The 12,494-nt window shown below is 40.3% G+C and overlaps 1 protein-coding gene across 1 annotated transcript in view; it reads right to left on the bottom strand.

The window, feature by feature from the left end:
- Positions 1-264: 264 nt before the first annotated feature.
- The window catches only part of slc9a2 (solute carrier family 9 member 2), a 97,380-nt gene continuing 85,150 nt past the window's right edge, over positions 265-12,494 (bottom strand). The window contains exons 11-12 of the mRNA XM_073043518.1: positions 8,926-9,013; positions 265-1,798 (exon numbers count right to left, since the gene is read on the bottom strand). Coding sequence (XP_072899619.1) covers positions 1,455-1,798; positions 8,926-9,013 — 432 coding nt within the window. The 3' untranslated portion in view covers positions 265-1,454. The remainder of the gene's footprint in view (positions 1,799-8,925; positions 9,014-12,494) is intronic.

Raw genomic sequence — 12,494 nt, 5'->3', positions numbered from 1 at the left:
CTAATCAACAAAAATTGCTTTTTTTTAAAGGACTTTTGATTGAACAGCTCAAAGACCACTGTCTCAAGTTCCAAAAGTTATGAAACTACAGAATTTTTCAGGCACTTGGAGAATATGAAAAACAGACCTCAAAAGGTTCAGTACTATGTTAAGAAAATAAAAGATACTAAATCTGATTTTTTAAAAATGCCTTGAACTTGCTTGAGTGTAATTAATAAATGCCTCTGTTTTGGCAATTGGGACCCAAGAATGGAGAAGCAACAATTGAAATGTGGACTAACCTTAGCCACACTAATATTTAATGAAAGCAATTTACTATTCACTGACACTGTAAGTTTTCAATACAAAGCAGTTTTAAGTTTAAAATCTAATCATCAAATATTCCAATTAGAACCAATTACAGTCAATAAAAGCAAATATTCCAATAAACATCTGTAAATATAAATTTTCATCACCAATTTCTTTACATTTCATGCATAATTTGAGCATGAAACAATTAGGGGGATCTTTCCAGTTTCAGCCTTTACATTGTTTTGCCTTAAAACAATGTTGCAATCATACCATTTAAAAATGTCTTCTACTAAGAAATCTTGATATTCACTTGGACATTCATATCAGGCAAGGTCATAAAGAACTGCCTGTTATGGATTTGTTAATAGAGGGGGAGAGAGGAGATGGTAAAAGGAAAAGCAAGTGGGAAGCAATCAATAGAGAAAGAGAAGGGTTACAGCTATTGATGATGGTAGTGTGGGAAAGAGGAGAGAATGGGGAGGGTAAAGAACAATGGAAATGAGCCAGGCTGTGGTGGCAGGTAGAAAAGCACTGTAGCTCATTTGCAAAATAAACCAAAAAGTAGAAGTTAATTTCAACAATCTGAGCAAATTAAAAACCATCGATTGGATAGATAGCAAAGAAAGGCATTTTGGATTGTGAGCAATCTCCTCTCAATTTTGCAAGCAGGTTCAAGACTTCTCAAGGCAGTGGAAATGAAGATAGCTATGGCTTGGCTATCAAAGCATTAACATTGGTTGGTTGAATAGAAACAAAGGGATTTGAAGGGGCAGATTACTTTTTCCAAGGAAGGTTCTTAAAATGAGAATTATTTTTCACAATGTAGAGTTGCACTTTGGCACAGATCAGCCGGAATTAGCCATAGAACTACCTAGGAATGACGAATGAGTATTCAATGTGTACTAATAAATAATTTAGATCATGTGCCACTCCATGTCCCAATACCTTAATGTTAAAACAAAGCTTCAATTTAAAATAAAGCATTCAGGTGATTTGACAATTGTTAGGTTTGTTAGAATTCATAAGCAGAGAAAAAATAATTCCTTATTCATCTGTATTTGGTTAATCAACACATTATTTGAGAGCCAACTTTAGTTTATGCAAGTAATAAAGTTAATCCATTGAATAAAATCTCAACATATTGGTCCAACTATTAGTTGGTATCACTTTGGTTTTCTTAGCAAGGGGTCATTGATTTCAGTATCTTCTTCATGTGCATCTTCTGCCATCCACCCAACTGGTGGAATTTCCACAATTCCTTGCCGACTTCTTCCAGTTTCAGAATCTTGAGGATCTAGTTGACTAAATCTTACCCTTGGCATCGGTGCTCGACGCCTTCCACCATCGTCCTGACTACCAGAGTCAGGCCAACGACTCCTGTCATCTCCTTGAACTTCATTTGTCCACTCCACGTTGTTTGGATTATGATGAGGGATTGGTTTTGCTCTGGACTGTGATAGATTTGCTAGCTGCAAAGATTCTGTTTCTGCATTGATGTTGTCTCCCACTGAAGATCAAGAGCACCATGAAAACATTTTAAAATCAAAAGGAAGTTTATTCATGCACTGAAGATAAACTAGAGAATCATTATAAATTAATTATATTTGACACCATATAAAGGTAGACAAGTCACCCAGACCAGAAGGTCTACAGTCCAGGGTACTGAAAGAGGTAGCTGAAGAGATTATGGAGGTATTAGTAATGATCTTTCTAGAATCATTACATTCTGGAATAGTTCCAGAGGACTGGAAAAATTGCAACTGTGGCTCCACTTTTTAAAGAGGGATGGAGGGAGAAGAAAGCAAGTTATAGGCCAGTTAGCCTGACCTCAGTGGTTGGGAAGATGTTGAGTCTATCATTAAGGGTGAGGTTTCAGGGTATTTGAGGGCGGGTGATAAAATAAGCCTAAGTCAGCAAGGTTTTCTAAAGGGGAAATCCCGCCTGACAAATCTGTTGGAAATCTTTGAGGAAATAACAGGCAGGATAGACAAAGGTGAATCAGTGGATGTTGTTTATTTGGATTTTCAGAAGGCCCTTGATAAGGTTTTCCATAAGAGGCTGCTTAATAAGCCCATAGAATTACAGAAAAAATACTAACATAAATAGAATATTAGCTGACTGGCAGGAGACAAAAAGTGGGAATAAAAGGGGCTTTTTCTAGTTGGCTGCCCCTGACTAGATAGATAGATAGATAGATAGATACTTTATTCATCCCCATGGGGAAATTCAACTTTTTTCCAATGTCCCATACACTTGTTGTAGCAAAACTAATTACATACAATACTTAACTCAGTAAAAAAATATGATATGCATCTAAATCACTATCTCAAAAAGCATTAATAATAGCTTTTAAAAAGTTCTTAAGTCCTGGTGGTAGAATTGTAAAGCCTAATGGCATTGGGGAATATTGACCTCTTCATCCTGTCTGAGGAGAATTGCATCGATAGTAACCTGTCGCTGAAACTGCTTCTCTGTCTCTGGATGGTGCTATGTAGAGGATGTTCAGAGTTATCCATAATTGACCGTAGCCTACTCAGCGCCCTTCGCTCAGCTACCGATGTTAAACTCTCCAGTACTTTGCCCACGACAGAGCCCGCCTTCCTTACCAGCTTATTAAGACGTGAGGCGTCCCTCTTCTTAATGCTTCCTCCCCAACACGCCACCACAAAGAAGAGGGCGCTCTCCACAACTGACCTATAGAACATCTTCAGCATCTCACTACAGACATTGAATGACGCCAACCTTCTTAGGAAGTACAGTCGACTCTGTGCCTTCCTGCACAAGGCATCTGTGTTGGCAGTCCAGTCTAGCTTCTCGTCTAACTGTACTCCCAGATACTTGTAGGTCTTAACCTGCTCCACACATTCTCCATTAATGATCACTGGCTCCATATGAGGCCTAGACTAGTGATGTTCTGCAGGGGCCTACTTCTTTTCATGTTATATATCAATGATTTGGATGAAGGAGTTGTTGGTTTTGTGGCCCTTTTATGAACAATATAAAGATAGGTGGAGGGGCAGGCAGTTTTGAAGAAGCAGGGAGTATGCAGAAGGACTTGGACGTATTGGGAGAATGGGCAAAGAAGTGACAGGTAGAGTACGGTGTAGGGAAATGTAATTCTTTGACAGAAGGAATAAAGGCACAGAATATTTTCTAAATAGGGAGAAAATTCAAAAATGAGAGGTACAGAGGGGCTTGGGAGTCATTGTGTAGGGTTCCCTTAAGGTTAACTTGCAGGTTGAGTCAGTGGTGATGAAGGCAAAAGCCTTCATTTTGAGAGGAATACAAAAGCAAGGATGTAATGCTGAGACTTTACAAGGCACTGGTGAAGCCTCACTTGGAGCACTGTTAGCAGATGTGGGCCCTTATCTGAGAAAGGCCGTACTGACATTCTAGAGGCTTCATGAGAATGATTCTGGAAATGGAAGGGTTATGATATGAGGAGAATTTGATGGCTCTAGCCCTCTACTCGCTGGAATTTAGAAGAATGAGGGGGAGCTCATTGAAACCTATCTAATGTTGAAAGCCCTTGATAGAATAGAAGTGGAGAGCATGTGGTGAGCCTAGACCCAGAAGGCACAGCCTCAGAATAGAGGGATAAGCATTTGGAACAGAAATTAGGAAAAAAATTCTTTAGTCAAAGGGTGGTGAATCTGTGGAATTCATCACAGATGGCTGTGCAGGCCACATCATTGTATATATTTAAAGCAGAGGTTGATATGTTCTTGATAAATCAGGCATCAAATGTTACAGGGAAAAGGCAGGAGAATGGGTTTTAGAGGGATTATAAATCAACTGTAATGGTATTGCAGAGCAGACTCGATGGGCTAAGTGGCCTAATTCTGCTCCAATGTCTTATGGTCCTATAATTAATCAAAGTATACATGCCTCCATATTTAGCTGGAAATAATGTATTTTTATTTAAATACTGAACATTCAGGTTTTTCAAAAATGTCTGGAAACATCCTAAAAAGAGCATAAAAACTAGTGTTTTGTTAATTACAGGTTCTTGGAGCTTTTTTATAAGAACATTTCTGTTATGAAATTACCAAATTCGCACCCTAGCCTCTTGAACACATTTTTAGTAGAATCTGCAAAATATAGCCTTAGACCCACTAGTGAATTCACTAGAAATTCTAAAAGGTAATCCAAGTTTGTTCTCTTATACACTGGAGCACTCAGCAACAACTTCCAGATTCCTGTATTTCTACACACTAGGAAATACAAGGATGCTGTCACATTACAGAACATAGCACATAGAGCGTAGCAGCACAGTAAAGCCCTTTGGCTCACGATACTGTCCTGAGCTTATAACCTGCTCTAACCCTTCCCTCAAAGGTACTCTCCTATTTTTTTCTATTATTCATGTGCCTATCTAAGAGCTAAGAGTTTCTTAAATGCCCCTAATGTACTGCCACCCTGGCTGTGTATTTCATGCATTCATCAATCTCTGTGCAAAAAAAAACTTACTTTTGATATACCCCCCCCCCACCCCCATATGTTCCTCCAATCAACTTAAGATTACACCACATATTAGCCATTTTCACTTTGGGAAAAACGTCTCTAGCTATCCATTCGATCTATGCTTCTTACCATCTTGTGCACCTCTATCAACCCTTCCCATCCTCCTTCACTCCAAGGAGAAAACCTCTAGCTCACCCAACCTATCCTCATAAGACGTGCTCTCTAATCCTAGCAACATCCTGGTAAATCTCTTCTCCATGCTCTCTAAAGCTTCTACATCTTTCCTTAGTGAGGGAGCAAAACACAATATTCCAATTGTGGTCTAACCAGAGTTGTATAGAGTTGCAACATTACTTTGCCCTCTTGAACTTAATCGCCTGACTAATGAAGATCAACATACTGTACTTCACATTTCAAAGTCCCAGTGAATATGCAAACACTTTACTCAATTTCTCCTTGTAGGAGAATCCAGCTTAGAATATACAACAATACAGTACAGGAACAGGCCTTTCAGCCCTAATTGTTGTGCCAAATTAATCAAACTAGTAACTAGATGGTTAACTAAACTAACCCTTTCTGTTCTGACTACACAATGTCCATTTTCCACCATTCTCTGCACATTCATGTGCCTGTCTAAAAGCATTTTAAATACCTCAGTCCTATTTGCCTCCATCACCACTCCTGGCAGCTCATTCCAGGCTCCCACCACACTGTATATTAAAAAAAAATTGCTCCACACAGCTCCTTTGAACTTAACCCCTCTCACCTTCAATGCATTAAGTCCCCGGGTTAAGAACGTCCGATTTACGGACAACTCGTACTTACGAACGGACTGCTATAAAGCCTATTATATTAAAAATTTGTGACAATCATGAAAACATTGCGCGGCTTCAGCGGTTTGTCGGCTAGAGGAAGGAGAACGCTGTCCGCCATTTTAAGTCGGATCACGTTGCCGTTAACACTCTGTTGAGTGTGTAACTTTGTATTTGGCTTAAATTTTTCTCTTATTTACCCTTGTAACCATGCCTCCAAAGCATAAATCCGATGCAAGTGCTGCTGATGTATCAAAGAAAAGGAAAATGATCACGATTGAAATTAAAGTGGAAATAATAAAGCAATCGGAAAGAGGTGAAATGCCATTGGTCATTAGAAAAGCATTAGGCTACAGTCGGTCAACAATCGGAACAATTTTAAAGGATAAAGTGAGAATAATAGAGCATGTGAAAGGCCCTGCCCCGATGAAAGCTACAATTATTACTAAGCAATGCAGTGGTTTAATTATTGAAATGGAAAGGCTATTGATAATTTGGTTAGACAATCAAAATCAGCGTAATATGCCTATTAGCCTTACTTTAGTGCAAGAAAAGGCTCAAAGCCTTTTTAATGATTTAAAAGCTGCACTATTATGTACTGTATTATTATGTTTAAGATGTTTTAGTGTATTTGGAAGTGTTTCTTAAGTGTTTTATATGCATAGAAAGGTAAAATATTTACTATATACTAAGACAAACATTTGACTAACTGATGCTAAATAAGAACAGTATGTACCTGTTCCAACTTACCTACAAATTTGAATTAAAGACAGAATTTGGAACGGATCTCGTTCATAACCTGGACACTGCCCGTATTAAACTTTTCAGCCCCGGGGGAAAGGTTGTAAGTCTAAAAGGGCAAACAACCAAATAAAAAGGCTGGTTGTCCACACTATCTATGCCTCTCATAATCTTATAAGCTTCTTATCAGGCCTGTCAATCATCACCCCTTTTTTCTATGGTTTAGTCAGTTCTGTACCCAAACAGCCAAATCACCGTGGATCCGATGCAGCTTCTAGATGAGTCTACCAAGAGGGACATTGTCAAATGCTTTTCTTAAAATCCACATAGACAACAGCTACAGCTCTGCCTCCATCAACTGCCCTCACCACCTCCTTAACAAACACAAGCAAGTTAATAAATCAGTGGCTTGCCCCATACAAAGCCATGCTGACTGTCCTTGTTTTAGCCACAATTTTCCAAATGCTCATAAATTCTATTTCTAAGAATCCTGTCTAATCTTATTGCAGGATTGTCATTTAGTAAACATATACCACTGACTTTCAATGGCAATTCTATCCTTCCAGAGGTATAATGAAACTAAAATCACACACAGTTCTTCAGATTGGGTTTCACAAAATCCATGCTCATTTATAGTGAGTTCCTTTCACTGCATTCCAAGCCCATTGTAATAAAGGACTAGCATTCTGCTGAGCTTCATGATGACATGCTATTTCCGCCCAAAAACGTATGTATTTTATGCAAGATATTCAAATATCTACAGGAGCATTTATTGATTTCTTACAGATTAATAAATATTTTTGGAATATGGATGCATAACATAATGCCTAGTGTAGTCAACAGAACTGAACTTCAGAACAAGAGCTCAATGTCTGTAATTGCTACATCACCCATCAACCAAAAGGTGTGACTGTTCTGTGCCTTTCTAAAATGAACACCACAGTCTCCAACAGTACAAATGGAGATATCACACCTATTCCCTAATTAATATAGGTTACAAATAACTGGTACCAGCATCAATTTGTGTGACATCCAGACATTAGCTTTCCAAATCAAAATTGACTTGTCTGTTTATAATGTTCTCTTCCTAATCAGTTTCCTATAAACTAATCATCTACAAGCTAATATGTTATTCTTAATGCCACGAGTGCTTCAATGGCACCTTAGCAAATGGTGTTGAAATCCAATTGTAACACAGCTAGTGATTATATCCTCCAAAAAGAGACTTCTAGATTTGTCAGCTCAGCTTCTTTTTGACAAGATCACATTGATTTTACTTCATCACATGACTTCCAATTGGTACTTCCTTCTTAGTGAACTTAAGCACAAACATTTGTATTTTCCACACAACTGATGACTGATAATGTTACGCAAACACGAGGAAATCTGCAGTTGCTGGAAATTCAAGCAACACACACAAAATGCTGGTGGAACGCAGCAGGCCAGGCAGCATCTATAGGAAGAAGTACAGTCGATATTTCGGGCCAAGACCCTTCATCAGGACCCAGACAAAGGGTCTCAGCCTGAAATGTGGACTGTACTTCTTCCTATAGATGCTGCCTGGCCTGCTGCGTTCCACCAGTGTTTTGTGTGTGTTGACTGATACTGTTACATTCACTTCCTTCAATCCAGTAGGGATATTTACAAAATCACTTCAAATGCATCCACAATCTCTATCACCATCTCTTAAAATACTGGAATACACATCATTTTCCTGGGACTTGGTGGCTTTTTGTGGCAAGAATTTTCCCTGTTCCCTTACTAACTTTACATATAGATTCTTACTGTCACAAGTGAATACCTACTGGTGTATATTTTCAGATGCACTTTCAATTTCCGACCGCATTGATTTTTTTTAATTTTCAGTGAAACTAAAGTCTTTTCCTCTACCATAAAAACTCAAACTCTTGTCTATGTAATGAATCTGCTTATGTTGTGTAATTTGGCCTTCCTACATTGAAACTTAACTGCTTAAGTGATCTGATAGAGGTGTACAAGATGATGAGAGGCATTGATCGTGTGGATAGTCAGAGGCTTTTTCCCAGGGCTGAAAAGGCTGCCACAAGAGGACACAGGTTTAAGGTGCTTGGGAGTAGGTACAGAGGAGATGTCAGGGGTAATACGGAAAGAGTGGTGAGTGCATGGAATGAGCTGCTGGCAACAGTGGTGGAGGCAGACATGATAGGGTCTTTTAAGAGACTTTTGGATAGGTACATGGTGCTTAGAAAAATAGAGGGTTATGGGGAAGTCTAGTAATTTCTAAGGTAGGGACATGTTCGGCACAACTTTGTGGGCCAAAGGGCCTGTGTTGTGCTGTAGGTTTTCTATGTTTCTAAGCTTAATGATGACATTTTTTTTCACCCCTTTCCCTCCCCACCTTCTCTGCTTCTAAACCAACTGCTTTCTCTTTCTTAGGTCAGATAAATGCTCTCAGAGCTGAAATGTTAACTATTCCTCTTTTCTCAGATGCTACCTATCCTACTGTTTCCGACATTCAACTTTGTTTTCTGAATTCCCTTTCTCCAAAACCTCATTTGATCCTTTCACTGCCTTTGTGATATTAAAAGTCTCTCTTAAACAATTTTCTGGAAATAGTTTGCTGTGGTACCCACATTACCTGTGAAAGCAATGTTCCGCTTTGGGGATCTGGAAGAAATTCTGGTAGGTTGAGGCAGTGAAAATGGACGACCTTTTATTGCACCAAACTAGAAAAGAAGAAAAAGTGGGAAGAGTAAGTAACTACAATCCAATAGCCTTGTGGTTTATGTTTGCTCTAAGCTACGTGCATGTGCGTGTGTACACACGTTTTTCAACCAGCGCACAAAGGAAATTAATGTGCGCACAAGAGGTTAGTTACCTAAAATAACATAGTAAGTAATAATTATACTTATTGAAAATAATCTTTTAGCTAAATGTTTCTGTTAACTTGTAGGTTTTTCAAATACCACAATGCACACCACTAAGTTGTGGTACCTTTTGACAGTTGCAGCAGCAATTGGTTTGTAAATATTAAGTACTAACAGTTATTCAGTGGTGAAGGAGGCGTGATTGATACAGGGTGGACAACAATTGTGCTAATTACTACAGATGTGTAGGTAAGGAAAAACATGACAGTGTTCACCAACAAAAGGCTCCGTACTTACATGCATGAATGACAATGATCAAATTCATGAATGTAAATTATTAATCCATGATCATATTTAGTAATTGTATCTCAGATAAAATTAATAAAGGCTTTATACATTAGGCCCAAAAGATTGAACTGGAATGTTAGAATAAACCAAGATTGATATACAAGGAAGGTTAAGGGTGGTAGAAAAGGACATCAAAATTTCTCTTTTACTCATGTAGTTCCATATAACATCAAGGGAAGGGTCGACTGTTTGAAATTTAAGAATATGGAGTGGCATGGCAGCATTGTGGATAGCACAATATTTTAAGATACCAGTGACCAGTGGAGAAGGAAGTCCGAGATTCAGAGCAGGAGTGCGGCGGGAGCCATTTTGATTTTTTCTTCTTCTCATCAGAGTTAAGAGGGTCAGGACTGCGCAGGCTTGTGACGTCGGGCAGTAAAGCACGGAAGATTTAAAAGGAACATAGCCTTATATAGCGGGCAGCGTCGTTTTGCAAGCAGCGTAGTGAGCTGGGAGCAAAGTGAAGGCTTAAGGGCTTTGGCTCAACGGGCTTAGGTGGAAACGGGCGAGGCAAAGTAGGTTGAGTTTTCAGTTTTTCCTGTTATTTGAGGAAAGGGGGAAGTATGAGTGCGAGGGCAGCTTGTTGTTCTCGGTGTCGGATGTGAGAGGTCCTGGAGTCTCCTAGCCTCCCGGATGTCCATATCTGCGCCAGGTGTGCTGAGCTGCAGCTCCTAAGGGACCGTGTTAGGGAACTGGAGCTGCAGCTCAATGATCTTCGGCTGGTCAGGGAGAGTGAGGAGTTGATACAGAGGAGTTACAGACAGGTGGTCACACCGGGGCCACGGGAGGCAGACAGGTGGGTCACGGTTAGGAGAGGGAAGGGGAAGAGTCAGGTTCTAGAGAGTACCCCAGTGGCTGTACCCCTTGACAATAAGTACTCCTGTTTGAGTGCTGTTGGGGGGGGACAGCCTACCTGGGGGAAGTAACAGTGGCCGTGCCTCCGGCGCAGAGTCTGGCCCTGTAGCTCAGAAGGGTAGGGAAAGGAAGAGAAAGGCAGTAGTGATAGGGGACTCGATAGGGGGTCAGATAGGCGATTTTGTGGACGCAGTCAGGAGACATGGAAGGTAGTTTGCCTCCCTGGTGCCAGGGTCTGGGATGTTTCTGATCACATCCAGGATATCCTGAAGTGGGAGGGTGAGAAGCCAGAGGTCGTGGTACATATAGGTACCAATGACATAGGTAGGAAAAAGGAAGAGGTCCTGAAAGGAGAATATAGGGAGCTAGGAAGGGAGTTGAGAAGGACCACAAAGGTAGTCATCTCGGGATTACTGCCTGTGCCAAGCGACAGTGAGAGTAGGAATGGAATGAGGCGGAGGATAAATGAGTGGCTGAGGGATTGGAGCAGGAGACAGGGATTCAAGTTTCTGGATCATTGGGACCTCTTTTGGGGCAGGTGTGACCTGTACAAAAAGGACAAGTTGCACTTGAATCCTAGGGGGACCAGAATGCTGGCGGGGAGATTTACAAAGGCTACTGGGGAGACTTTAAACTAGAATGGTTGAGGGGTGGGAATCAAATTGAAGAAACTAGGAGAGAGGAGGTTAGTTCACAAATAGAGAAAGCTAGTAGACAGTGTGTGAGGGAGGATAGGCAGGTGACAGAGGAGCACTCAGACCGAAGATGTAGGGGAGAAGGAAGAAAAAGATATTAAAGTTGTTTGCACCGTTAGGGATAAACAGAGAGTAAGAGGTGGAGTTTGTAAAATGTGTGCAGGTTGGTTTTTTGCAGCAATACATAGAGGTACCAAATGAAGAAGGGGCAGTGTTGGAGATAGGTCAGGTGACGGAGGTATGTGTTGGGGAGCACTTCGGGTCCAGTGATCACAATGCCATTAGTTTCAATATAATTATGGAGAAGGATAGGACTGGACCCAGGGTTGAGAATTTTGATTGGAGAAAGGCTAATTTTGAGGAGATGTGAAAGGATTTAGAAGGAGTGGATTGGAACAAATCGATTTACGGGAAGGACGTAATAGAGAAATGGAGGTGATTTAAAGGTGAAATGTGAAGGGTACAGAATCTTTATGTTCCTGTTAGGTTGAAAGGAAAGGTTAGAAGTTTGAGAGAGCCATGGTTTTCAAGGGATATTGGAAACTTGGTTTGGAAAAAGAGAGAGAGATCTACAATAAATATAGGCAGCATGGAGTAAATGAGGTGCTCGAGGATATAAAGAATGTAAAAAGAATCTTAAGAAAGAAATTAGAAAAGCTAAAAGATGTGAGATTGCTTTGGCAAGTAAGGTGAAAATAAATCCAAAGGGTTTCTACAGTTAATAGCAAAAGGATAGTGAAGGATAAAATTGGTCCCTTAGAGAATCAGAGTGGACAGCTATGTGTGGAGCCAAAAGAGATGGGGGAAATTTTGAACAATTTCTTTTCTTCAGTATTCACTAAGGAGAAGGATATTGAATTATGTAAGGTAAGCAAAACAAGTAGGGTAGTTATGGAAACTATGATGATTAAAGAAGAGGAAGTACTGGTGCTTTTAAAGAATATAAAAGTGGATAAGTCTCCGGATCCTGACAGGATATTCCCTAGCACCTTGAGGGAAGTTAGTGTAGAAATAGCAGGGGCCCTGACAGAAATATTTCAAATGTCATTAGAAACAGGGATGGTGCCAGAGGATTGGCGTATTGCTCATGTGGCTCTATTGTATAAAAACCATATATAACATATAACAATCACAGCACGGAAACAGGCCATTCCGGCCCTCCTAGTCCGTGCCGAACTCTTAATCTCACCTAGTCCCACCTACCCGCACGCAGCCCATAACCCTCCACTCCTTTCCTGTCCATATACCTATCCAATTTTACCTTAAATGACACAACTGAACTGGCCTCTACTACTTCTACGGGAAGCTCATTCCACACAGCTATCACTCTCTGAGTAAAGAAATACCCCCTCGTGTTTCCCTTAAACTTTTGCCCCCTAACTCTCAAATCATGTCCTCTCGTTTGAATCTCCCCTACTCTCAATGGAAACAGCCTATTCACA

Source organism: Hemitrygon akajei, chromosome 4 (genome assembly GCF_048418815.1).
Source record: "Hemitrygon akajei chromosome 4, sHemAka1.3, whole genome shotgun sequence".
Lineage (NCBI taxonomy): Eukaryota > Metazoa > Chordata > Chondrichthyes > Myliobatiformes > Dasyatidae > Hemitrygon > Hemitrygon akajei.
The sequence above is the reverse complement of the archived record's forward strand: the minus strand, read 5'-3'. Positions and strand labels throughout refer to the sequence as shown.